This window comes from Cucurbita pepo, chromosome 11 (genome assembly GCF_057944985.1).
Source record: "Cucurbita pepo subsp. pepo isolate OVF chromosome 11, ASM5794498v1, whole genome shotgun sequence".
NCBI lineage: Eukaryota > Viridiplantae > Streptophyta > Magnoliopsida > Cucurbitales > Cucurbitaceae > Cucurbita > Cucurbita pepo.
Window position 1 is genome coordinate 2,385,560 of NC_141808.1, and position 27,570 is coordinate 2,413,129.

The 27,570-nt window shown below is 37.0% G+C and overlaps 6 protein-coding genes across 9 annotated transcripts; 4 read left to right on the plus strand and 2 right to left on the minus strand.

Annotated features, from left to right (window-relative positions):
• Positions 1-370: 370 nt before the first annotated feature.
• On the plus strand, positions 371-1,671 carry LOC111805493 (uncharacterized). The gene has a single exon (XM_023690596.2). The coding sequence runs from the start codon at positions 444-446 to the stop codon at positions 1,428-1,430; it is 987 nt and encodes a 328-aa protein (XP_023546364.2). The 5' UTR covers positions 371-443; the 3' UTR covers positions 1,431-1,671.
• A 2,494-nt stretch (positions 1,672-4,165) lies between these two features.
• LOC111806182 (uncharacterized) lies at positions 4,166-7,232 on the minus strand. The gene is made up of 5 exons (XM_023691558.2): positions 6,945-7,232; positions 6,801-6,874; positions 6,319-6,451; positions 5,936-6,214; positions 4,166-4,707 (listed from the first exon to the last, which is right to left on the minus strand). Exons 1-5 carry the CDS (start codon positions 7,074-7,076, stop codon positions 4,450-4,452), a joined length of 876 nt encoding a protein of 291 aa, XP_023547326.2. The 5' UTR covers positions 7,077-7,232; the 3' UTR covers positions 4,166-4,449.
• Positions 7,233-8,440: 1,208 nt separating this feature from the next.
• On the minus strand, positions 8,441-13,128 carry LOC111806018 (uncharacterized). 2 transcript variants are annotated; one of them, XM_023691342.2, is made up of 8 exons: positions 12,940-13,128; positions 12,757-12,835; positions 12,574-12,653; positions 12,402-12,468; positions 12,232-12,303; positions 10,905-11,108; positions 9,500-9,671; positions 8,441-8,698 (listed from the first exon to the last, which is right to left on the minus strand). In XM_023691342.2, exons 1-8 carry the CDS (start codon positions 13,013-13,015, stop codon positions 8,693-8,695), a joined length of 756 nt encoding a protein of 251 aa, XP_023547110.1. In that variant the 5' UTR covers positions 13,016-13,128; the 3' UTR covers positions 8,441-8,692. The 2 variants fall into 2 exon arrangements, with proteins under 2 accessions (XP_023547110.1, XP_023547109.1); XM_023691341.2 differs by lacking the exon at positions 8,441-8,698 and adding an exon at positions 9,105-9,413 and having other exon boundaries at positions 12,940-13,127.
• A 4,088-nt stretch (positions 13,129-17,216) lies between these two features.
• Positions 17,217-17,946, plus strand: LOC111805930 (uncharacterized). The gene is made up of 2 exons (XM_023691230.2): positions 17,217-17,425; positions 17,514-17,946. The coding sequence occupies exons 1-2, from the start codon at positions 17,261-17,263 to the stop codon at positions 17,880-17,882; spliced, it is 534 nt and encodes a 177-aa protein (XP_023546998.2). The 5' UTR covers positions 17,217-17,260; the 3' UTR covers positions 17,883-17,946.
• A 1,927-nt stretch (positions 17,947-19,873) lies between these two features.
• LOC111804956 (uncharacterized) lies at positions 19,874-24,148 on the plus strand. 3 transcript variants are annotated; one of them, XM_023689799.2, is made up of 9 exons: positions 19,874-20,196; positions 20,295-20,437; positions 20,537-20,677; positions 20,781-21,008; positions 21,550-21,760; positions 22,185-22,321; positions 22,899-22,979; positions 23,681-23,747; positions 23,834-24,148. In XM_023689799.2, exons 1-9 carry the CDS (start codon positions 20,161-20,163, stop codon positions 24,140-24,142), a joined length of 1,353 nt encoding a protein of 450 aa, XP_023545567.2. In that variant the 5' UTR covers positions 19,874-20,160; the 3' UTR covers positions 24,143-24,148. The 3 variants fall into 3 exon arrangements, with proteins under 3 accessions (XP_023545567.2, XP_086984345.1, XP_023545566.2); XM_087128219.1 differs by having other exon boundaries at positions 19,874-20,058; positions 20,093-20,437; XM_023689798.2 differs by having other exon boundaries at positions 19,874-20,437.
• A 437-nt stretch (positions 24,149-24,585) lies between these two features.
• LOC111804958 (uncharacterized) lies at positions 24,586-27,388 on the plus strand. The gene is made up of 4 exons (XM_023689804.2): positions 24,586-25,968; positions 26,085-26,177; positions 26,873-26,940; positions 27,042-27,388. The coding sequence occupies exons 1-4, from the start codon at positions 25,333-25,335 to the stop codon at positions 27,154-27,156; spliced, it is 912 nt and encodes a 303-aa protein (XP_023545572.2). The 5' UTR covers positions 24,586-25,332; the 3' UTR covers positions 27,157-27,388.
• Positions 27,389-27,570: the final 182 nt, after the last annotated feature.

Below are 27,570 nucleotides of genomic sequence, written 5' to 3' on the forward strand. Positions count from 1 at the left end.
AATGGTATCAGAGCCAAACACCAAGCGGTGTGCCAGCGAGGACACTGACCCCAAATGGGAGGGGTGGAGATTGACCGCGATACGTAATGGGTCAAAGCAGACAATATTGTAACTGTAACGGTAGACTTAGACGATCACATATACTCTCGACCTAAAAGTTCGGGTAAACTTGGATTGTAATGGAAGAATTTGGAGATGGAGAAAAAGGTGAAGGGTGACTAAGAAAGCAACCACATTGTAAGACCCAAAAGAGAGAAAAGAAGTAAAGAATTGTTAAATAAAATAAAATAAAATAAAATAAAAAAATAAATAAAGAGAGAGATATGATGATAAAAAGGAAAAATAATAAATTAAAGGCTAAAAAAGTGAGCCAACCTGTCTTTAATATTTCCTTTTAAAGCCCAAATTCATCACTCATCTTCTTCGTCATCAATTCACAAATCATGAAATCCAGAAATAATCCCAAACCCAAATCCATCGCTCCGCCGGCGGACCTTCTCGTCTGTTTTCCGGCGAGGGCCCGCCTTACCCTCCTCCCCAAACCCACCTGCAGTCCGGCCAGAGCATCGGCGGAACCCCACCGCCGCCACCAGAAGAAAGCTCCGCCGACGTCTCAGTCTCAAGCAAGTCCTCTTGTATGGGCCAAGGAGATGGCGTCGGAACCCACTTCGCCGAAGGTTACCTGCGCCGGCCAGATCAAAATTAAACCCCATGCTCGTCGGTCCACGAAGAACTGGCAATCTGTTATGGAAGAAATCGAACGAATTCATAAGAAAAAGAAAATACCCAATTGGGTAAACCAAATTCAAGATCAAAATCCGTTTGGTTTCAAGAGAGAAATCGTTAATTTCTTGTCGTGTTTACGAGGTTTCCGGTTTGATTTCCGTTGCTTCAGAGGCTTCCCTGAATCCGACGACATCACAACAGAGGAAGAAGATGAAGAAGAATATGAATCCGAACCTGAATCCGAAGCTGAATACGAAGAAGAACACACCGAAGCTACTTCGAAAAGAAGAACAATGTTCTCGAAATGGTTCATGGTTCTACAAGACGATGAAGAAGAAGAAGAAGAAACCAAACCCAGAAACGACACCGGCGAGCTGCAGCCTTGCTCTGTTCCGCCGCCAAATGCTCTGTTACTGATGCGTTGCAGGTCGGCGCCGTCAACCGGCTGGATTGAACGGAAACCAAAACAAGAACAACAAGAACAAGAACAAGAAGAAAAACAATCGAAAATCAGCTTGAAATTGTTAATGGAGGAGGAGAAGGAGGCGGTGGCTAAGAAGGAAAGCTTGGTGGTGATGGATTATGATGCTGATTTCTACAAGCTTTCATCGGATATTGCGAAAGAGACATGGGTCGTGAGTGGATCCAGTACTAGTAGATGTAATGATGATCCATTTCTGAGAAGCCGGAGCTGGAAGAGATGACGGCGGCGATGAAGATCGGAGAAATTAATAAGAAACTCTGTGCTCTGTTTTCCCCTGTTTTTTTCATGTTGTTTTCCAGTTGAAGGATGAAATTTGTTACGAAAACTGGGAAACCCAGATCGGATTGTTCATGATCTGATGTGGGTTTTGTTTATTTTGCTTGAATTTGTAAGAGAAGAAGAACATGAATATGATGATGTACAGTGAAATTTTGAAATTTGATATCGTTTTAGAATCAAAACAGAGCCATGAGTATTAACTTGAAAACTTCAATGATTTAAGCTCTGACACTCTCATGAATCTGAGCAATTTTTGTTGTCATTTTGTTTTAGAAATTTGGTTCCTAAGCTTGTTGTGGAATCTTAGATCTATCTTCCAATTAAACTAAAATATCCTTTGAATTCATGTTGTTTTTCTTCGATGTCCTTTCAACTCTTCGATCTTTACCCATATAGCTCTCGTGGTTGAGCGTGTCCTTGATAATTGTGTCGATGTGCCTAGGCTGTGTGGGCTCTTAGCTACATGAATAGTTCAATGTGCTCATCAGCGTGTGATCCTGAGATGTGGATCATCTAAGACACATTAGCATGGAGTATTTCTCCTATTTGAAACCAAACTTCTCCTTGAGAGGATAGGTGGGTCGATTTAGGTGAGATCCAACGTAGTTCCAACTTTCTATTCACTCGTGGCATCGGGACGGTTAGATTACATATTTTTCGATTTGCATTGAGTTAAATTTTTAGAAAACTGAAAATTTGATTCGGTTTGCAGGTTGTCTATCGACCTACCTACAAACAGAGTTACAATTCAACCCATTACTCATCTACCCTGTTCTTAAAAAGATTAAGAACATTTAATATTTATAATGATATTAGTGATGATCTTATAAATGTTTGATATTTGAATTTTATAAGATTTTAGTTACTAGAATTTTTTAAAATAAATAATAAATAAATAAACAAAATGACAACTTCTCCTCCACAAACTTATATATTGTAAGCCGTTGTTATTTCTCTCTTGCTTACTTATATAACGTCTCTTTCAAAAATCTCTCTCTGTCCTCGTTTTCTAAAACCTTCTCTTAAAACTGAGGCCAGAGGCTCGAGCATACGTCGCTTGGTTGTAGGCGACGCAATAACGAATTGGGTTAGCTCACTTGTCGTTGGAAAGTGAGTGCCGCACAATCGTAAGTCCGCTGCCATTAAATTCGACCCAACCCAACCCAACCTGAATATAGGTTTGGTTGTAAACTCTATTTCTATTGCTCGGGTCACCAACCTAATTTGTTCAATCCAATTTGTGTATATTCCTAGTTATGGTAATAGACGTCTTGGCTATGTTTGATTATTATTAAATATTTAAAATTTAAAAAATAAACCTATATGAATAATTTTTTAGTTCAACAGCTTTAAAGATAAAGATGAACAATAATGTTGAATTAAATTATATTAATTGAGCTTCTTACAAGGATCGAAGGTGAGTCCTTGCTTGCAAATGATACTAAGTTATGTATTAATGATGACTACAGCACATATAGAAACATTATTATTAAATATTTAATAATATAAATATAAATAATAATGGTAATCAATACTCATGACTTTTTTTAGAAATGTTATATTTTTACTAAACATAAATATTTTCTACCAATATTCATATGGATTTGATTTGACTGCTCGATATTAAGAAACGAAAAAATAATAATAATACTAGTCATAAGACCGGTAATTGTGCTACACTTAGCTTACTAGAATTTGGACCGTCATTGGCACAGACAATGTGTGGGATCCCATCGGTTAGAGAGGGGAACAAGTATTCTCTGTAATATTGTAGAAACCTCTCTCTAATAGACACATTTTAAAATTGTGAAATTAACGATAATATGTAATAGGCTAAAGCATACGTATATGAAATTAGAAGAATAAAAAGGAGAGGATGAATAGAAAAAGAAGGGGTTTGGAGGTAATAATTAGGGATGAATTATGATTATGCCCACTCCCATTACACCACTAATAATGATTATCCCTTTTAATTTGCCTTTAATTTCTCCTCTCAAATCACCATTGTCCTTTGCCTCCCCATTAAAATATTTTCAATATAATCATCTTTTTAATTAAAAATATTTAATATAGTGTATTTAATACATTATTTAATTTGAATAACGTGAAATGAATCTTTTTAATGTCGTCTGTAATAAGAATTATTTCGTTCCTCTTTACAAATAATTTGGGATCTCACACATATTAAACTAAAAAAAGATAGATTCGTGAATTTTATAAATACCTTGTAGAGCACCGAACTCTCAAAAATCGAAAAGAGCAAATTAAAAAATCTACTTCATACTAAATTAAAGTTATCACATCAAACTATTTTAATTTTAATTTCCTTTTAAAACAATTCTGACGCTATTTGTAACCGTCCAAACTCACTACTACTTGATATTATCTAGTTTAGCCCATTACGTATCACTGTCAACCTCACGATTGTTCTCTCTCCAACTGATGGAGATCTTACAATCCTGTGGTTCCATTCCTTCTTACTTGACTTCTGAGGCAACCCAAGCTAATCCGAATGAAAACAAAGATGGTTAGCCGAACAATAGTCAATCTCTCAAGATAATCAAATTAAATTAAAGTTCTAAAATGTCATCAAATTTCATTGGCATAGGAAGATTTTCCAAAGACTCAGAAGAAAAATGATAAAAGTACATTTGAGCACCATAGGCAAAATCAATCAATGAATATAATGATAAATAAATGAACCTCAAAAGCTGGAAGTAAAATAGGCAGAAGACAACCAACCAAGATAAAACTGAGCTACTACTAGACACAGATACAGATACTACAGACAGACACACAACCAAGAACAAAAACATTATGGATGCACAACCCAATTAGCAGACTCCATAGTTGTTGTTGACTCACAAAGTTAAACCTAACAACATATTTTACCCAAACCAGATCACAATTTCCATAAAATAAATCTAAAAGTATTGAGTTTTGTTAGAAACCTCGATGATTTAGACCAAGGCAATGCTGCTCTCGCCACCCGGGGGCTTGCGTACCCCGCCTAAGTAGTCTCGGGCCTCTACCTTCCCGTCTGCAAATATGTCACTCCCACTCATCTCTCGCAACTTTGCCACGCTCAACGGTTTCTCTGTTGACGATGGAGGAACGTCACCTTTGAAGATGTCGTTTCCTGATAACTCCGAAAATTTCTTGTCGTAAATCTTCTTTGCTGTCTTTACAGAAGGTTCTTCTCCGGGGATCACACATCTCTGTGTTTGGTCAGATTAGTAGGAACATGAACACACCGATGTTAGAGTTAGATCGAAATAAAACTCAAGGTGATGACCAACAGACTCATTGCATGCAATGAAGAATAGACTTGGAAGAAAAGTAAACTAAAAAACTACTAACCAAAGCCATATCAGGCTGTCAAATGGGGGCATATGATTAATCAGTCAGAAAAAGTAACCTCACGTTGAGCAATTAATTAGTGATGATTGCATGTATATTTAACTACTTGGAATCTTAGGATTTCATCATTGTGAGCTTGTGGCCTCACTAAAAAGAATATGATGCAAACGAACGAAGAGAAATTAGTGGATGCACGTATACTAACCAACTAAAATCCTAGGATTTCATCATTGTTTGTCTCTGACCCCATCATTTCTGATGCAAACGAAAGATTTTGGTCACCACTAAACCCAAAAATCACAATATGGGATTCAAACATATAACCTCCTGCTCTAATATGATGTTAAATCACAATGAAACTCAAAAACTCTACCTAATAAGTTACGATAAATTTAATTATGTCAATACTTTAAAATGATGCACCATCCTTCTATACACGGCCTCTCGAAGCATAACAAGAGAACCTCACACTAAAACCCTATTTGATAACTATTTGGTTTATGGTTTTCGGTTGTTGAAAATTGTGCTAGTTTTCCCCCACCACTTTACAATAGTTTTCATCCTTGAAAACATTTGAATTCTTAGCCAGGTTCCAAATTCCACAAAAACACGTTTTTAGAAGCTACTTTCATTAAAGCACCATTTGATAATCCATTTTTGTTATCTATTTTTGAATATTGTGCTTTGTTCTTTATCCTTTTTGGGAAGACTTATCACCTCCCTTGAAAACACATTTGAATTCTAAGTCAAAATTCAAAAACAAAATCAAGTTTTTAAAAACTATCTTTTTTTAGTTTTCCAACATTGGCCTGATTTTTTAAAACATTCTTTAAATAGTAGGTAACAAAGTAGTGCATATAAGTTTAATTTTCAAAAAATAGAAGATCAAGAACAAAATGGTTATCGAACTCGATCTTAGCCTTAAAAACTCGATTTAGATTTTAAAACATTTGTATAAGGTAGGTAAAGAAACAAAGAAATGCACTTAATTTCTAAGCCAAATGAGTGAATGGCGTTTGTGGGTGTGCCTTCTTAATGGATGTGTTTGAATTAAGAGGTTGTAGAATTGAGTGGAGAACTACTTACATCATCAGGCTCCCCAATCTCGATGCTTCCTTTTAAATCCAAAGTGCGAGCAGTTGTAGGTCGAGGCAAAATCTCAGGAGGAGGAGCGAATATGTCATGTCCACTAAGCTCCTGGTACTTAGCATCAGAGAGCTGCTTCTTCAGCTTCTCATCGGCATCGCTTACTAAGTTCCCGCTCAACTCACGCTGCTTCGCAACCTCAGGTAGAGTAGTAGGCTTTTTAGGAGGAACACCACCTTCTTCACCGAATGAAATATGACTAATTCCAGCCAGTGTTTGCTGCAATTCGATCGACCCGTCAACATTAGGAGTTAGAAAGGAATTGCCTAAAACAAAACAGAAACTATTTGAAACTGCAATAAGTGATCTTCTTCGATGGATACCTGGTACATACGTATTCCTGTTTTACTCTGTGAAGAGTTGGCGCTTCCAGATTCTTGCTCATCATCTCCTTCGTTACCAACAAAAATGCCACTGCCAGTCATCTCCTTCATTTTATATCCAGAGCAGGGTTTCCTACAGTTTGAAAATCGAACAATTGAAGCGATTGACATAGAAGTCAAACTAAGAAACTCCACAAATTTGAAGATCTGATGCATAGCGAACCGGAAAACGGAACTTGATATTTGTTTTTCTCTTTAATCCATATTACATACTAAAATCAAGTGGTTTGAGAAGAAGAGAAAATGCTCATATACTTTTCTAAATTGCCTTGGAAACACAGAAAGGATTACAAATTTGAGATCCAATCACGAGTAATTTGAAACAAAACAAGCAGATCGAACACAAGGAAACAGTGTAATCGAAACAGAATAAGCTTCACATAATGAAGATTGGAAAGAAAAAAGGCAGACTTAGATCTCACCTTTTGTTCAAGCTCTCAACCTCCTCGTCAGTAACCTGGCCTCCAAAGACGACCTTACTGATTCCATCGGAGGGCTAGAGAGACGCAAAAGAAAGAGAATAAGCAGAAGAAACAAGAAAAAAGATAGAAATGCAGAAAGTATACCTGATGAGACCTGGGAGCAGAGCGAGAAGCAGACGAAGGAAAGGCAGGGGAATCGGCGGGAGGAAGTTCAGGCCATGTGAGGAGATCTGCAGTGGAGGTGTGAGGCTTCCGAACAGGAGTGGCTCTGTCCATTGGAGAAGAAAGGAATTAGGATTTGCAGAGGCCAAAGAGAGATGGATGAAGAAATGAAGAACTGAAGAAATGGAAGTTTGAGTAGAGAAGCTTCGATTTGGTGTTTGTTAATGGCGAAAACGAAGAAGAAGAAGAAGAAGAAGAAGAAGAAGGAAGTGCTTTGCGAGAGAGACACAGTGCTAATGTGCCGTGGAAGCACAGAGATTTTCTCAACTCAAATGACCGAAATGCCCTCGTGATCTGGAAGCTTCTTTTTTTTTTTTTTTAATTTATTTATACTCTTTCTTTCTGTAAAGTATATTAAAGCCCTTTAAATATTTGAATTTCGAAGCGCCATTTCCATTTATAATGTGAAACGTAAATTCCAATGGCTCGCACGTGCCACCAAGATGACTGTTCCTCGTTTTTTGCAAATAACCCCCTCCTTCTTTATTAATTACTCTATTTAGCCCTCCAATTATTTTTTTTTTAAAAAAATTAATTGATTTTCAAATATTTAATAGCAAATATTCAAATCATGAAGTTATTGGGCCGAAAAAGTAATTAATTTTATTCTATATATTAACGTAGAGATTTGAACATTTGACCTCAAGAGAAAAAATACATGTCAATTAATTCTTTTTAAGTTTACTCAGCTGAAAATATAAAATTGATGATGATAGTTAAAAGATGTGAATTCTCGATATGGAATCCACTGTTGATGTGTAACCCTGATCTAAGGTTTCACTCCTTCTCGAGAGTATCGTCTATGAGCTCTGGTACCAATTGATGCAACGAATTTTAGACTAAACTAAATTCATGGGCAAAAAATGAGAATTCGTCCCTTTGAGCAGATAAAATACTCGAGTTTTATATTCGAAATGATTCCAAGAAACACTCATACGGAGTGTAAACGAGCTCAAAGTGGTGATTTATGTGAATGGTACAATTAATAGTGTTGATTCTTAAGACTTATTTAATGTTAATTTAACCATTTATGCTAATTAGCCTTAATAAATAGTATTGTGAGTAAGCATAGCTTAAAATAATTGAAATAATTAATTGGAAATTTTTTATTTTCATTTTAGGCTTCCAACTTTTACTTTATTATTATTTAATCCATTTAAATAAAATTTAATTTTTATTTGAGAAAATTAAAAAACTAAGCCCGATGGTTAATTATTTGATTTTGTTTGTTTTATCGTATTTTCTTCCCACGATTTTAATATTTCTTAAAACATATTTTAGTCTAATTTTTTTAATATTAATTTTCAAAAATTACGTGTATAAACTCGATAAAAATAGGAATTAACTCCTATCAATAAAAATAGGAATTAACACCTATCAACACTAGAAAAGATGAACTTACGTGAAAAGACGGCACATTAGAAATGACATCATATGTAATATAATTCAAATAGATGCACTTTTGTCACATTCAATCATGGTGAATTCACGGTGATTTGGTTGCTAACAAGCTCTAAACTATTCCCGGAAACATCCAACCTATACGAGAGTCAAGTCGTCCAACACTAGGTGAGATCAATGGACAACCAACTAATGATCGCACTATACTAAAAAGCTTCGATGGTCACCAAGCTTCTCGAGCTAACTCATTTTTACTCGAGTGGCAGAAATTAGACCTAATACAATTCCAAATAGAAAAACTTCAGTCATTTCAATGTAGTTGAACGAGAAAAAGAAAAGGTAATACCATCCTTAAAATATCAATCAACTCATGAATCTCAATGAGATCAAATTCGAAAGTGATCGATCGGCTCATGAATCTCAACAAACTTCATCTATTATCGTATCTAAATCAATCAGTCCAACTTATGTGATTATATCAATCAACCCACATGAATCTCAATGACGAAGAATCGTAAATTCTAATTCGAAAGTGATGAATACGGATCCAAAATATCAATCGGCTCATGAATCTCAACGACAAACTTCATCCATAATCAATCAATCAATCAAACCTATGATAGGAAAAAATAAATAGCTACAAAATATGTGGTGAACAGTGATCCAAAAAGACAGATACAGTGCAGAAGAATCAATTCTTAATCATTATACATCTAAAGAGGTAAAAACCAAACACTGGGAAGACTCTTACTTTGCATGTTAAATAGTACAGATACTACATTGAAATCTAAAAAGAAAAAAGAACTCATAAGCTAACTAGGAACAGGATCCTACATGTCTCTATCTTGACATCCAACCAATCCTTGAAGTATAAAGGCAGATACAATCGTGCAAAATATCCCCTCTGGGATGCCATGCTTGTTTTCCATTCATAAAATGCATAGATAATTTCTAAAACCCAACGCTATGGCATGTATAGATCATTCATTCCTGCAGGCATATTTTGGCTATCACTAACCAGACCACAAATCATGCTTGAAAAGAATATTAGCAATAAGCATGGTAGGTTAACTCACATCGGCATCGGATTTAGCAGGAGATGGACTTCGAGAATCAACTGGTTTGTCATCTGGTGAGCCATTGTCTCGCCTTGGTGAATGTTCCTCGTCACTTCTACCCCTAGATGGTGGCGTCCTACGTGGAGATATGCTTCTCCGAGTATCAGGGGAATGTCGGGCAGGCGACATGCTTCAGTATAGAACCCATTTCTAATTAGAATACAGACCAATATATACATTTGGAAAGTATTGCATTGGATGATTATGAGGACCTTGTCCGGTTCATGGCAATGTGAGATGTAAAAACGTGTTTGGATGGGCTTCAGAAACTAAAAATAGAATTCAGAAACAGTCTCTAATGAAAAAAGTACTACTAAGATTTAATGAAACTTCTTGCCCATGTAGATAGATAAGCAAAATGGGGATCATACTTGTTTAAAAACTATAAAGACTATGTTGTTACATGAACAAAGTTGACAACTAATTTCTATGAGATTTCTCATGATTGGGACAAAATGTTACAAATTTGAAAGTATATGAACTAAATTGTTATACACTAAAGTTTAAGAACTAAATTGTTACAAATTTGAAAGCTCGAAAACTAAGCAGTAACAAGCTAAAGTCCAGGGACTAAATTGTTATTTTAATGAAAGTTCAGCACGAAACAGCTTGCACCACAATCATCTAAATTTTTTTTAATGGTTTTGCAAACATACCCTCTTTACCATTAGAACATAGCAGAACAAAATGTGAATAAAACAGGAAAAGGCCACCTCTACGGCTCCACCCATCCCCTTGCCCATGCAGATGCAAATGCAACTAAATGGCTACAATTTTCCAGCTAAAAACATTACTATTGTGCAAGTACCAGAGTAAGTGCTGCAAAACCTTAAAGTGATGGTAACTAGTACACTAAGAAGCACGGACACAGGACGATCAAAACATGTCAATTTCTAAAAAAAATAGGATACAGACACATTGGGGACACTTTTTTTTTTTTTATATATAAAATATGTGTACATATTGATATATTAACATTGCTTGACAAAAAAAAAAAACAAGTAAAGATTCATCCTATAAGAAGATATAGAAAAATTTGGTTGGCTATGACTAGAGGAAGAAGTTGTCATCCAAATACTTTAGGATTGATCGATATATAAAGATTCATCCTATAAGAAGATCTCTCTCTCTCGTTTTCTCCTAATCTTAAGTCAAATATTTTTCAAAGGCGCGTCCATCCATGTCCATACATTTTTTAGCATGCTGGACATGTGGCCGTAGAGTGTCCAAATGCATCTATGTCTGACGTGGACATTTTGCCTAAAACGAAATGTTTGTGCTTCCTAGCTAGTACCAATGCCATGACCAAGGCCTTATGACAATATCCCACGAAAGAGTAATAAAATTAAGAATGTATGTGTACCTTCTATCAGAGTGGCTAGCACTACGCCGTTCAACATCATCTCTTCCCCGCCGACGATCTTTAATACGATCAGGACTAGCACTACGACTCCTGCTACGATAGCGTTCTCTCTCACTTCTGTGGGGTCTATCACGATCATGTCTCTCACGGCTTCTACTGCGACTTCTTCTCCTATAATCTCTATCCCTATAGTCATCGCGGTGCCTGAAATGTTTTTGGAACCATATGAGAAAGGTAGAATAGCAACATTGAGATTACAATCAATTGCCTAAAAGGGTAAGAACTTCCATTTAAGTGAAGCCTTATTAACCATCCGTTCCTTATCCCATAAGATTTTGTCAACACCAGTAGTTAATCAAATACAAGTTCATAACAAATCTAAGGCAGCTTCATAGAATGATTGGTGACACCTCAAAAAACGAATGAAAAAAAAAAAAAATAAGAAAAGCAAATAACTACGTGATTTTCAATATATTTCTTCAAGCTTAGAATGCCCATTTGATATCCACCATCTCGCGCCCATTCACACATCAAACTAGTTCAGGAAAGACTGTAATCCACCAGTCTAAAACATTCAAAAGCAGCTTACTTTCAGCTCTTTCTGTTTATATCTTCTCTACAATCCACAGAATCTATGACATGTATTTAAGAGACTAATGACCGACGATGTATTACCACTAAACTTAAGTAGGTGAAATAAAGAGGCGAGGCCAGAAGTGAACATACACGATAAAGACTTTCTAGAATTGCCTAATTGCATAATGCAACATACACTATAAACACTGAGATTGCAGCACTCCATGCATCAGACGTTAAATAAAGGAGTAATTACAAATCATATCCTTATAGTTTGCCTATTTTGCAAAATGCCTCTGTCTCTATCAAGAAATCATGTCCTTGTGTTAAAGTTTACCATTAACTAAATTAACACACATAGCTAGTTCTACCTCTAACCATACACACCAATTCTACTAAAACAGAGAACGTGTAACAGCCCAACCCCACTGCAAGCAGATATTGTCCTCTTTGGGCTTTCCCTTTCGGACTTCTCCTCAAGGTTTTTAGAACACGTTTGTAAGGGAGAGGTTTCCACACCCTTATAAAGAGTGTTTCGTTCTCCTCTTCAACCAACGTGGGATCTCATAGAACGGATGTAAGTCAAGAAAATTGCATCCATAACCAGAGAAGACTGCATTACCTCTCACTCTAAATGATTGAATTTTTGTTTTGATTCACAAATAAATGAGGGTAATTACCTCGAGAAAATATAAAATTCTTCACCAGAGCTCTGATACGAGTTCAGATGCATTTAGACAAGGACTCTCACCTTGGACGTGGACTGCGGCTCCTTGACCTGCCCCTTGCCTTGGATGATGACTCCATCACCTTCCCCTTGCGACTGATAACAACCAAAACTCAGGAATCAATCAAAGCATACTTCGTAGCCATGGACGTGGAGTATGACAAATTACCTACAAAATCGTTCCGTAAACTCACATTTTCTCGGCATTGGGACCGTACTTAGCGAATTGAACCATAATTTCTCTGCCATCCAACATTCGTCCTAGATTGCAAAGGAGAAACCCAAATTGATCTCGTATAAAAACAGCAGCAAATTCAAATTGAAAAAGCTCAAGCTAATGTGAATTTTCGTCGAACTGAAGCTGACCGTCAAGCTTGTCAATTGCCTTCTGTGCTTCATCCGCATACTTATATCGAACAAACGCAAATCCTCGGGAATCCCCAGTCCTAACAGCAATCACCACCAACCAATCACACACTCTAATTCATCAAAAAAAAAAAAAAAAAGCGAAAAAATAAGATTAAACGCGCGCGCGCGGTAGAAAGATACCTGCGGTCTCTGGGGATGAAGACATCGACGACCTTTCCATACTTATCGAAAAGGGGGTAAAGATCATCGGCGGTGGTTCCTGAAAAACCAAAAGGGGCAAGAAATTACAGACAAAACAGAGAGGAAGAGATGAGGTTGAAGGTAAAGAAAGTGGATAAGAGAAGAATTAGGGGTCGAAAATACGGAAAGTGATGTTGAGGACGAGAAGCGAGTAGGTATCTCTGATGTCGGGAGGACCGGATCTTCCGAAGTGCGACATTTCTCTCTGCAACTAATGGATTCAGCTATGGAGAGAGTGGCGAGCAGCAGCGGCGGATTCAGGGCTCAAGCTCAACTAGGTCTCTGATGGAACAAGAGATTCTAACAAATTTTGTGTATATTTCATGGAAGGTCCCTAATTTTATCTATAATAGACAAATGACCCTTGTTTTTTAAAAACAATGGTTAAAAATGATGGACATAAAAACATTAGCTCCTCGCTCATCGTTACCATACCGATCTCTATGTTATCGAGTCTTGAAATCTCGGTTAAAATCCTGTACTTGAATAACTATATTACCCCCGAGCTCGGTTAAAATGCTGCACTTAAAGAATTGTATTGCTCCCGAGCTCGGTTAAAATGTTGCACCTGGAGAGAACTACGAAAGGAGGAACATACTTCGAAATATTTTGAGGAGCGGGAAATGATGTTGTCGGGTCCATCTTTTTGTTCACCCTACCGAAAATAATTTAACAAAAATTAAATAATATTAGAAAAATTAATGATAAATATTTTTATATAAATTATAGTAATTTGTAATTTATATCAAAATAATTATAGAAAAAAGAAAATACCGCAATTTTCCTAATTTAAAGCTGAAGGCAGCCCATTTATGAAGTGTACCGAAACTGGGCCGAGATCACAGTAGATTTGAGTTGGGCCGATGAGCTTAGTCAGCTCGGCCCATTTCACCACTCCACTCACCAAGTTTTTCCAAATAAATATAATAAATTATTTCTGTGTAATGTCTCTTTTACCCTTACCTCTTACATGATAGTAATAAACAACTAGCTCCTATTTTCCACGTGGATATATATTCAAATCCACGTGGATTTGAGTTTATAATATATATAATTTTAATTATTTGAGTTATGCTAAAATTGTTATTGTGCATGTGATATATATATTAACTATGAAACCTACCGTCTTATCTCCAACTCCCTCGTATTTATAACCTCAACTGACAATTTATTAACCCTTATATCATGGAAACCATTTAAGCTCATTTTCTCAGCCCACACACATACTAAATAATGTCGAATCATAAATCTGAGCAACCTCGATCTTCACGTAAAGCAATAAACGCGCTCTTTGTGTAGCTTGATTATGCCGTTTAGGTTTAGTGGGATAATATTATACCAATATGAAGTAAAAACTGACAATGATATCTAGTTTTCATCGTCATCGTCGCCATTTTAGTCGAGTAGGTTGCAGAGGTTACGTGTAGAAGAGAATTGAGTTATGGAAGAGAGGGTGAGATGGGTTGAGAGCATTAAACAGAGAGAAAGCTGGTGGTTTGATGAGAGTGAGGAAGGAAAGATGTTGAAGAGAAGAAGAGTTGATTCAATTTCTATGTCAGTCCTTCAATTCTGCATTTAAGTGAATTCAAGGTCAATTAATGAAGGCAAACTTTCATCCGATTACGGTTGAACCATACTCATGTTGATTAAATATATTTTTTAAACGAATGAAGATAAAGGTATAGATATATAAGGGTGGAGACGGTGAAAGCTCCTATTTTATTGCCCATTCTCGTAAAATTTCTCATTTATTTTCACGTAGATCTAGAAGAAATTTGTGGGAATCGAGCCTTACGAGGAGAATTATTCATCATTTTCATATGTAAATTGAACTATACTCATGTTGATTAAATATGTTTTTTAGACGAACGAGCGTAAAAGCATAGATATCTAAGGGGTGGAGACCGTGAAAGCTCCTATTTTATTGTCCATTCTCGTAAAATTTATCATTTATTTTCACGTAGATTTAGAAAGAATTTGTGGGAATCAAGTCTCACGAGGAGAATTATTCACCATTTTCATATGTAAATTGAACTATACTCATGTTGATTAAATATATTTTTTAGACGAACGAGCGTTAAAAGTATAGATATCTAAGGATGGAGACGGTTAAAGCTCCTATTTTATTGTCCGTTCTCGTAAAATTTCTCATTTATTTTCACGTAGATCAAGAAAAAATTTGTGGGGATCGAGTTTCACGAGGAGAATTATTCACCATTTTCGTATGTAAATGTTTGGGATCGGGGCCTTGGACATCTCTAGGTACAGAAAGTTAATTTCTCTTCATTTTTTGAGTTCGGATAAAAAATCAAACCGTTGATCTTTGAAACGATAATTAACATCTTATCTACTAAGTTAATGTTCAAATTGGCAAGGTGAGAGAAGTTTTAAGGCCACAAATTTGACTTTTATAATTGGTTCGATTCTCATCCACAATTATCGGCCTCAAAAGCGTTATGTTTCTATGCATTGCTTGATAGGACGAACATGTGTAAAAGACTATATACTGTATGCTTGTGAATGTGTGAGATTCCAAATTGGTTGGAGAGGAAACGAAACATTTCTTATAAGAATGTGGAAATCTCTTCCTAACAAATGTGTTTTAAAAACCGTGAAGCTGATAGCGATACGTAACGGGTCAAAACGGACAATATCTACTAGCGGTGGGTTTGGGCTGTTACAAATGATATCAGAGCTAGACACCGGACAATGTGTCAGTAAGCACGATGGGCCCTACGGGGGGTGGATTGTGAGATCCCACGTTGGTTGCAAGGGAGAACAAAACATTAAATGTGGACACCTCTACTTAGTAGACGCGTTTTAAAATCTAAAGGAAAAGTTCAAATAAGACAATATCGGCTAGCGGTGAACTTGGACTGTTACTCAATGTCACAAATCAGGCAAACGCCCATATGTCCACATGGTTTTTTAAGGTAACGGATTAATTACAACCTTCGATGAAGTAAAACCATATCTAGAGAAACCTTAATTTATTGTCTGTCTGGATTTTTTTTTTTTTGTTGGGTTATCAACTGTGTAACTTAAAGCACCTTTGCCTGTTCTTGGGAAATGAAGATTAAGGGCAGCTGCCCCTTGTTGGGTTCAAAAACATTATACTAAACAATAATGCACATTATTGTCACTCAAAAAGTGGACATTTTGGGACCAATGAAGGGCAGTTGGAGAAAAATGCATGCTTTATAGGAATAAATGGGAAAAAGAAATTGGTTATTATGATCAATAGAAGAAAGACAAAACATGTCATTAGATTTGTAATGTTTTATTGATATCATTGTCAGTTTTGTACGGTTATCGAACTCAAAACTGTCATCAAATTACTTTCTTCTAACAACCCAAATCCACCGTCAGTAGATATCGTTCTTTTGGGCTTTCCCTTCAAGGGCATTCCGTTTTAAACGCGTTTGTGGGAGAGATTTTCACATCCTTGTAAGGAATGTTTCGTTTCCCTCTCCAATTGATGTGGGATCTCACAATTCACCCCTCTTAGAGGCCCAGTGTCCTCGCTGGCACACCGCTCGGTGTCTAGCTCTAATACCATTTGTAACAACCTAAACCCACTACTAGCCTATATTGTTCTCTTCCGGCTTTCCTTTCAAGAGCTTCCTCTCAAGGTTTTAAAACACGCATGTTAGGGACATGTTTCCACATCCTTATAAGAATGCTCGTTTCTCTCTCCAACCGATGTGGGATCTCACAATTCACCTCTCTTGGAGGCCCAGTGTCCTCGCTGGCACACCGCTCGGTGTCTAGCTCTAATACCATTTGTAACAGCCTAAACCCACTATTAGCCTATATTGTTCTCTTCAGGCTTTCTTTTCAAGGGCTTTCTCTCAAGGTTTTAAAACACGCATGTTAGGGACATGTTTCCACATCTTTATAAAAATGCTTCGTTTCTCTCTCCAACCGACGTGGGATCTCACAATTCACCTCTCTTGGAGGCTCAGTGTCCTCGCTGGCATACCGCTCAGTGTCTAACCCTGATACCATTTGTAACAGCCCAAGCCCACCGCTAGCAAATATTGTTCTTTTCAGGCTTTCTCTTCAAGGGCTTCCCCTCGAGGTTTAAAACACGCTTGTTAGGGAGATGTTTCCACATCCTTATAAGAATGCTTCGTTCCCCTCTCCAACTGAGGTAGGATCTCTCATAGAAAATGGGGTAAGTTCAAGAAAACATTTTGAAAGGAACGTTTTAAGCTAGTAAGCAATAAGTAACAATAACGATATTGATAACATATAACTCCGATAGAAAGAATTGACAACTAGTCGCATTCCTGCAGCCACGTGTAACACACTTTGGACAAGTTTTTATCGGAGCTCGAGGGAGAGAAGTTTCCACCCTATTTAAGATCCTCACCAGCAGTCTTAACCCCCAAACTTTTTCTCCTATATAATCAACCCATCTCAAACACTCAAGAAAACAGCCATGGTTCCTTTCCAATCCCACACTTCTCTAAATGATTTAGCTAAGAAGAGGAAGTGGGAAGAGCGGACGTCGACACCACCGACATTGCTAAACTCCATGTTCGATATCGAGCTTCACCTCGAAACTCCGTTACCTTCCGATTGGCAAAGATGCCTTGACATTCAGGTATGTTCTTTTTCCTTAAAAACCCATCTTTCAAATTTCAAAACGAACATTAGTTTTTGAGTTTAGTGGTGATTTTTTTCTTCCTCAGTCGGGAAAGATACATTTCTACAATACGACAACTCAAAAAAGAACATGGAAAGATCCTAGGGATAAGCTCGATAAAGACGAGGAGGAGGAAGAGGAAGAAGACGACAACGACATGAGTTTGGACCTTGAACTCAACCTGACTTGCGAATCGCTCGACAAGAAGAATAATAATCAAACAACTCAAGGAGCGCATCGAGCCGTAAACAACGGGTCGTCGACCGTGATGGTGGCGGCCGTTTGCATGAAATGCCACTTATTGGTAATGCTGAGTAAATCTTCACCGGAGTGTCCTAACTGCAAATTCATGAACTCGCCGCCGGAGCAGACCCCGCCGGCAATGCTCAAGCGCCGGCGTCACCTTTCTTGGTAATTAAAGTAATAATTGTATTATAATTAAATTAGAAGAAAATAAAATATGCTTAATTTGTGTTTAATTTGTTATAAATATTGAAAAGTCGTTTATAACAAGATTAAAAATGTTTAATACACGGTTAAAATGTAAAGCCTGAAACATAGAACTCAAACGTCATCAACAGTAGAAAAAAAATTACTAAATAGTTTACGGACTACTCGAGACGGGCATGTATTTATTAGCTTTCGATCAGGTTACGAGCACGAACAGATAGGTAGGTGGGTAGCGAGAGCGGTCGAGATTTAAAATAAAAAAAAAAGCTATATTTGGATACAATTAATGATGAAAAACTATAAGGGAAAGAAAATATTTAATTAGAAAAATAAAATATTAAATGTGGTGAAGCCCTGACCACAAAATTAAAGTTTTAAAATAAATGAAATTAAAGAAAAAAAGAGGGCAGTTGAAGAATTAATATATGAATTGGGGTAGGTTTTAATTTTAGAAATAATTAAATTTGGTTAACAATAAACGAAAATCACGTGAGCTGATAAATATTGTATCTACCTTTCAACAACTTCACGTTGTTCAGATTTGAAACGAGTGTGGTAATGATTAGGTCCGGTTTCTTGTTTCAAGTCACTGTCAGGTCGGTTTGAACATTATATCAGTAGTATCTATAGCTTCTTTTCCTATTATAACGGAAATTTTTCGTCCCATTTGAAGGAGGCTTAGCGCATGTTAAATAAATGTGTGAAAGATCTCTCGTGTAGCTCAGCTTTGACTCCATTGACTCAACGGGGTGCATTTCAGCCAGTGGAACACCCTAACCCGTCTCCTAGGGAGTTGGGCTCTTGGCCTCCACAACTGAACACAACAAAACTTATTGAACTTCGAGTATCGAACACAACCTTCTTTCTTCTGTCATCAAGATCAACCTGTGTTATTTGGAGTTTTGTGGTGGTGGAAGAAGTCTCGTGTCATAATTGCACTCTTACGGGACGTTTGCAAGTAATTGTGTGGCACTCACTCTAAGCACTGAATGAGTCAGCCAACGCGAAATCGTATACCCAAACCTATGACCTCGCTTTAAGAAAAAAGAAAAATGAAGAAAGCAATGTTATGAGTTAGCAAGCAAAGAAGGCAATACAACAACTTAGATATATATGACTCCGAGTAAAAATAATTGACGACTAGTCACATCGCCCTAGAGTACATTGTGAGGCATTTCATGTATACCAGACGTAGACATGATTGCACCGAAACATCATACACTTAGAGAATACAAAAAGAAACATCACAAAGGGTTTGGCATACAGCGACCATACGATCATAGGCAACACGGTTTAGACAAGAATAACCATGACACCTCGTATTGCTGACGGCGGGTTTTTGTCCGATGCTATCATACATCCACCAAACACGGTTAGACAAGAATAACCATGAACTATCTTAGACCCTTTTGCAACCGGTTCTAAGATAGTTCAGCGACTCATGAATGCGATCGAGTTGATCAAGTCAATAACTCAAAAGCTTTCGATCTGTTTTTTTGAGCAAGAATCATAGTATTACTTTAATTTCACCGTGATACAAACCGTGTCTTCAAGACAATTGAACAAACGATTCATGAATGCTGGTAGATTGGTCGAGCCAATAACTCAAATGCATTCGGTTTGTTTTTTTGAACAAGAATCACAATGTTACCTTATCTTCAGCACGATACGGACTAAAAAAGAAAATAAAATTTATAAACTTTTAAAATTAATCCTAAAATTTATATTATAAAAAAAAAATAAAAAACTTGGAAAGGATTAATGAAGCGTTTAAAAATTTTATGAGTATTTTTTAAATATAATATCAATTGGAAAATGATATTTTTAATTTTTTAAAGAATATTAGTGAAATACAGTATTAAAAGTTTTAAAATATTTTTATTAATACAGATTTAAATTATTGGTGATTTATGGCATTATTTTTCCCTCCATTTAAACGCATAATAAATAGAGAAAGCGAAGAAGAAGAAGAAAAAGAGAGGAAAAAGTGAAAAATGGGTTGAGAGTCGCAAACTCATTGGGATTCAACGTTAATTCATGCTTAAGAACTAAGCACAAAGCTGCTCTGTTTTATCCGCCAATTCCTTCCGGCTGCATTTGGGATCTCACTTCCTCTGCCCAATCAATTCACGGTCGCAGAGCGGGGGGGAGAGTCCTAGCGTCCGCTTCAGGGACCATCATGTCGCCGTCTGCCGTCGGATGCTTCGTTGCCGACGGCGGATGTGCATGTCTTGCTAAAGAGAATGGGGATGTCAGAGCAGTTGGCAACTGTAAATCCGGTGATTCTTATTGTGATAATTGTGGCTGTGGTTCAGCGGATTTATCTTCTTTGCCGGCGTTTTCGTGTTCTTCCTCTTGTCTATGGTCTGATTCGAAGCGGTTGAGAGAGTCGGGAAAGCTATGGCGGATCCTTGTTGCTTCTGCTAAAGGCTTCACAATCGGAGCTGGTCTCAAAGGTGGACTCTCTCTCTTCTCTGTCCTTGCTGGATTGAAGCGGAGAAAGGCCTTGGCCTCCCTCGGGTATGGTTGTTTGAAAATTGGTTGTGAAGTTCATCTGCGTGCTATCGTGCCTTTATTTTTGCTGTAAACAAGTGTGTTACTGGATTATGTTTGGTTTAGGAAGAAAGGAGTGATTACGAATCGAGATGCGGTTTCCATGGCTTTGAAGGAGACTTTGAGATACGGTCTCTTTCTTGGAACCTTTGCTGGTACATTCGTTTCCATCGATGAGATCATAGGCAATCTGGCAGGCCACCGGAGGTATACTCTTTTCTATTCTGATCTTGTAATCCTAAATCTTATCTGTTTCTTGATTATATTTTTGTTATCCTTTTGATTGTTTTAGTGTTCTCTTGTAGTTCAGGACTGCAAGATGGAGGGCTCTAGTAGCGGGAGCATTAGCTGGGCCATCGATGCTTCTGACTGGATTAAATACGCAACATAAGACCTTGGCTATCTACATTTTTATGCGTGCTGCGGTCTTGGCATCGCGCTGTGGGATTGAAAGCAAGCGGCTCGGGCATATTTGTAAGCCTCTCACATGGTCATATGGTGACATCTTCCTCATGTGCCTCTCCTCTTCGCAAATCTTGTAAGAAATGTTTCTGCCCTACCATATTTCGCTGCTAATTCAAATAAAATAGGTCTAGAGTGTTCTATAATATTGTCAATTTCCCGTTTTAAGCTTTACTCATCCCGTTGCATGTTTTCCTACATGATCGTAGTGTCTGAATCATTAATTTAGCTTCTAGCCCGCAAATCACTACTTCTGATCCTTAGTACACTAAAGCAAACGCAAGCAAGCAGATGAAAAACCAGTGAATGACTTGTATTGTCATAATTATGTACTAATAATGTAACAGTCGAACAAAATGAATTTTTGGATTGAATGCAGCTGAAAGCGTAATAAGCTTTCTTGGAATTCTAATCTAATTAAAGGTTCACAAACCAGAAGTTCTGGCCAACAACTAGATGAAATATTTTAGTCATTTCTTTATCACCCAGATGAAACATTCGGTACTTTTCTACTATATGCTGGTGTATGAAGCTATTTTGTGCTATTTCTTTTAGTATCCATAAGAAGTGATTACTGATTATAATAGCAGAGAATTAATTAGGGGAATCATTTTCAGGTCTGCTTATGTGTTAAAGCAAGATAGCTTACCACCATCGTTTAGGTCCTTTCTCAATACTCATGGTGGAAAGGATACTGTAATCTTGGAAGGTTTAAAGAGTTTTATATTAGGCATGCCTTCTCCTAATAAATTTAATGCGATAGAAAAGTACTACCAGACTAAGGGTGCTCACGTCAAACTAGATCCGGGAATGAAGACTCCATGCACGGTATATATTTATCTATTTTGTGTTAATCTCTGTTCATCAAGAAAAAAAAAATGAAATTCTTTGTTTTTTGTAAGTAAAATTAGTTGTTCCTTATGTGTCGCACGAAAGATGTTGGCACTTAATGTGTAAATTCTTGGGGTGGGCGGAGGCTAATATTTTGAGAAAACAAAGATTATGTAATAAATCGTTCCACTTGGAGGCTTGTACCAAGGCGTTGCATAGAATTTATCTAGTTCATTTTGTGCTCTCCCAAATTGTAGGAGTCAATTGTGATGATAACTAGATATCTGTAGCATGAAATGATTATCAAGCGTCCTGCTTAGAAAAGTGAGATGTACTTTTGAGAGTTTACCCCAACTCTCTGCAATTATCTTTCGATTTTAATATCTTTAGTCTTTGAGAATTCTTTATTTTCTTAATACAGATTATACATGGAAATCAATCATGTGGTGGCCATTTTCTTTCCTTTATCATTCAAGGATACAAAAGAGCGTTGCCGGTTTATCTCCCTGTGTATCTTATCCCAGCCCTAATAGTTCATCGTCAAGGTCTCATGAATAGGTAATATTTCAATTTGAATATCAGTTGATTTATTCATGTTGTGAAATGTGTTGGTTCAGTTTAGAATTAGAAGTAATGATTTCCAGTTAGGTTTTATATTTCCACCGCTTGGTCTGGTTGAAAGATTGACTAGATTACCGATTATGTCATAAATAGGCCACTTAATAATTTCCAGGATATGGAGTTAAACTCACTAGTTACTCGAGTGCCTTCTTATGATTTTATTTCATGAGCAAATGAGGGTTTTTTTCCCGACTCTTTTTACACCTTCGTCACAAATAATATTCAAGAAGAATGAAAATTTACTGATACAAACCTTTCGGTGGAAAAACGTTTTATTGGGTTTCACATTGAACATTCAAACATGCAGGATACAGTTCCTGGCTTATATGGTTGTTTGATTCATTCATAGTTGAACAACTAATTAGATTACCTCTCTGTTTGGCGGATATAATCTTGCCCTGGAAGATTGTTACGGAATATTTACTTATTGAGATGACTTTTCCGGCTGCCTTTTTCCAACCGTTATTTTGTATTTCTGAATTTCCATGATTCCGATGGATAACCTTTTGTTCAGGCCATACGAAATTTTAGCAAGAGGGCTTCTTGGAACTGCTAGATCAAGTCTGTTCCTTTCTGTATATTGTGCGTCTGCTTGGTTAGTATCTCTTCCCCCTATATTCTAGTGAATTGGCTTCTATTCTTGTCGTTACTATTTTCTTCCACTTTTTCTGTGAAACTTCTCGTTTCGCTTTAAGACTTGATAAAATGTCTCTCAAAATATTAAGTTAATGGATAGGATATAATAATTTGTATCATTGTTTTCAAAGAGAAAAGCTGGCTGGTGTTGCTGTATGGAGTCTTCTAATATTTGCTGAAAAGGTTTCGATGCATATTAATTTTGTGAAAAGAAATAATTTCAAGCATAAACCATGGTGATGGGAATTGTTTTTATTTAGTTGGTATGTTTTCATAGATTGGCAGGGAACAAAACATAGTTGTGTTCATAAATTTACCTTTGGCTATTCAAAAACTGTATCCTGAAGCATAAACTACGAGTAAGCTGTGAAGTGTTCTTTAATTAGACTCCAACCAAATTACTATAGACCGAAAGCTGAAACTATAAACTATATCGTTCATTCTCTTTGTGATTGCAAAACTCGATACCGGATAGTATATCAATATTAGATGAGCTTGGAGGTTCCTGATTCCGCAATTAAAAGCCTTAACTTTTCCCTTTGGCCTCTCAAAAAGATTTTCAAGCCACTTCAAAGTTTCACTTTTTGGGAGTTATTATGAGTTCAGATAAACACATTAGCCTCTAGCTCTAATACATCAAGTTTTCCACCTACTTTTCAGGATATGGACATGCCTGACCGCAAGGACTTTCCAGAAAATAAACGTTCCATTGGTTGCAGTGGCAACGGTATAGCTTCAACAATTCTTTACAATTAATTTTAGGTAGAGAAAGAGCATTTGTTAAGGTCTGAAAAAATCATGCTTTTTGAGCAGTTCTTAACGGGTTTGGCTCTGGCCATTGAGAAGAAGAGCAGGAGGATTGAAATCTCACTCTATTGCCTTGCAAGAGGTATCGAGAGCTTCTTCAGCTGCATGACAGACTTGGGATACTTACCACCATCGTTGAATTTCAAGAGAGCGGATGTGATAGTTTTCAGCTTATCAACCTCCATTATAATGCACTGCTATGCTCAGGAAAGGGAGGTATTTCGATCCAAGTATTTGAACGTGCTTGATTGGGTTTTTGGTGTGCCCCCACCCCCCTGTGAAACACCACGCTGCAAGAACGGCAAGCAAGATTAAAAGAGCTTCATACTACACTGGATTTTAATGTGCCAAATCTGTGTAATGTTAGGTCAAGAATTTTCATACTACATAGTATCTTAGTGTTAGGTGATCATTACCTACTATAGAATTAATTAGCATGCAATCGTTTTGACCACATGATGCATCATATGAAGATGTAATTCTTGCAACATTATTCCACTTAGGCCCCACTTTATTTTGAAGATTTCGCTGGGGTTCAATGTGGCCGTTGTAGCGGATAATCTGAACAAGAACATGATCTATAATGAGACAGGTAGTTCTATTCAAATCTCCCAAAGCTCAGCTTCAACGGTATGTTATGATAACCTATGTAGCCCTCATATGGTGTAGCTCATGGTAGCGAGTGGCTAGCGTTGGGAGAAGGCATCTCTCTCGAGTCCCAACGTCGTGTTAAATTGGCGTTGGGAGAGAGTTTTCACTCCCAACGTAACCAGAGATTATTTCTCTAATGGCTTGAGAGAACCATACCTTGTAGTGTAGTCCTAGTCCATATGAAACACAAACACCAACTAGTGATGGAAGTAGACAACAATATCATCATGATCCATAGGTCTTAACTTGGGAGAAGCTCTTATAGCACAAAACCACACAATGATCTCCCTAGATCAGGTAAATCCAAAGTTTCTAACTTATAGGGTCTAAATTATCAAGTTTAGTAACTTCGTACTCTGAATAAATAAATTGTAGTTTAAATATTATTTATTTTTCAGGTAAATCCTCTTTTTTTCTTTTTCTTTTTTTTTTTTGGAGTGGAACCAATACAAAATGAGCACATGCTTTTATGCTGATTTGTTTGTCTTCTCAATGATTGAGACAGGTCTGGAGTTCCAATGGAGGATCCTTTGCCACCACCAAAGTAGATGGGTCGCCTTGGAAGTTATCTCTTTACAAATTACAACTGGAAAAAATTCCTTAAACGAATGGCTCACCATTTACAGAGCCTCTCACCCACTCCTTCATAGCCATCAATATCAACTTCTCCTACTCCAATTTCCACAAATACTTTAAATGAAGTTATCATAACAACAGGAAGCATGGGCCTTTCAAAACATGCTTATCACGTTGAAACACTTTTGGGTTCTTGAATCTGAGTCTTCATTGATTGGATTTGGATTTGGATTTGGATTCTGATTCTGATTCTGATTTTTGTTTTTGATGTTCCTCAAATGACAAGGTGTTTCTTCTTCAGCATCACAGAGACCAAGAATTGGTACCATCGCCATCGCTTCACCAAATGCGGCCTCCGATCCACCATTACAGATCTCAACGACGGCACCACAGTACACTGCTGGGTCCCCAAGAACCCACTTCACTCCAAGCCCAATCTGCTGCTAATCCATGGAATTGGGGCTAATGCACTTTGGCAATGGGGGGATTCCATTGCTACCCTTGTCCCTCATTTCAATCTCTACGTGCCTGATTTGATCTTCTTTGGCGACTCCTTCACCACAAACCCCGACAGAACAGAGTGGTTTCAAGCTCAGTGTCTAATCCGAGTTATGGAGGCTAACTCGGTGGGGAAGCTCAGTTTGGTGGGGCTCAGCTATGGGGGGTTTGTTGGGTATAGCATGGCGGCGCTGTGCCCTGATATGGTGGAGAAAGTGGTGATTTGTTGCGCTGGGGTTTGTGTGGAAGAGAAGGATTTCAAAGATGGGTTGTTGAGAGTGTCTGATTTGGAGGAGGCCATAGCCATTTTGGTGCCCCAAAAGCCAGAGAAGCTTAAACAGTTGGTGGGTTACTCGTTTTTCCGGCCACCGCCGATGCGGCTGATGCCTTCTTGTTTGCTCAATGATTTCATTGAGGTAAGGCTTGAATTTTAAGCTATGCGAATATCATACTTTATAAATTTATAGTTTTGTAAGTAACAATCTCATTTTTATGTTAATTTGATTAGTTTTATCTTTGAGCTTTGTGGTAGTCAATGTGTTTGGACCATATTGATGAAAAGAGAGAGCTGATTCGAACTATCCCCAAAGGAAGAAAGCTTTCAGACCTTCCCAAGATTCACCAGGTCATAAGCCTTCACTCTCTTCGATTATGATTACATTTGATTGTTTGTTTTAAGTGAACTCTGGTACGATTATATTAAATTGTTTGTTTTAAGTGAACTCGGTATGATTATATTAGATTATTTGTTTTAAGTGAACTCAGGAAGGTTCGAAAAGTTCAGTCGTTTTATGCTTTAAGAGTCAAGTAAGCCATTTTTAAATTACAAATTTAGTTTTTCTCAAGTTTGTGTCATACTTAAAAAATAAATGTCTAATAAGTCCATAAACTTTTTAAAAAAATGTTTATAGATTCTTGTGTTTTCAATTTTGTGTCTTAATCTTTTCAATTTTATGTCTAATAGGTTTTTGATGTTATGATATTTATAATTCTTCCATCTACTAAGCATAAAATTGAAAATTTAAAGTGTCATCGAACTTATAATCAAATTCATATCGATATATGAATTAATTTTTTGCAACATAATTTGTTAGATCGTTTAAAAAATCAGGGTTCTACTTGAACACAAAATTAAAAGTTTAGAAACTTATCAGACACTTTTAAAAGTTTACGGATAAAATGGACACAAACTTTCAAGTTTTAAAATTTGAACGTATAATTTAATCTTTATGAGATGCTTTTAAACGTTCAAAGACCAAAAACTATTTAACATTTTTCCAATGCCTTGAACTTAGACCTAAAAGTTAAACTTGTTTGCAGCGGACGATGATACTGTGGGGAGAACATGATGAAGTATTTCCATTAGAATTGGGTCACAGATTGAAACGGTGAGTACTCCAACTCCCTAAATCAAAGCAAAGGATACATCAAATATTGTTGAGTTTAGAGCCAAATCATGAATGTGTTTGCTTGCCACTCTTTGGAGTAGGCATTTGGGGGACAATGCTACGCTTGTGATTATCAAGAATGCAGGCCATGCCTTCAACTCAGAGGAGCCCAAGGAGTTTCTCAACCATTTGGTTTCTTTCCTGCTTTATTCTTAGCCTCCCCTGGGCACTTCAAGCTCACAAACAACATCATCAAGGAAAACACACTCAAACAACATCAAAAGCTGGAGTGGTCTAATGATCGTTTATAGTACGACAAACAAGCGGAGAAATTTTGAACCTGCTGACAATTAGAGAAGTTATTATCTCGACCATAGCTCGAATGGTCGACTTGTCCGAATCTCACATTAAACAACTAAGTTTCTTAAAAGGGTTTATTCTTTTGGCATTTTCCATTTTGCCTCGATTTTCCAAGGAGTTCCAGACTTAGAGATCTTTAACCTATGTGCTAATAACCAAAAATCTGTGCCACTGGTTTCAGATGTCCTGGAAGTTAAAAGTATTTCTTTATTGCTTATCGAAGAGAGTGAAAATGGAAGTGCAAAAGATGTTTCTGTTTCACGTGGTGGA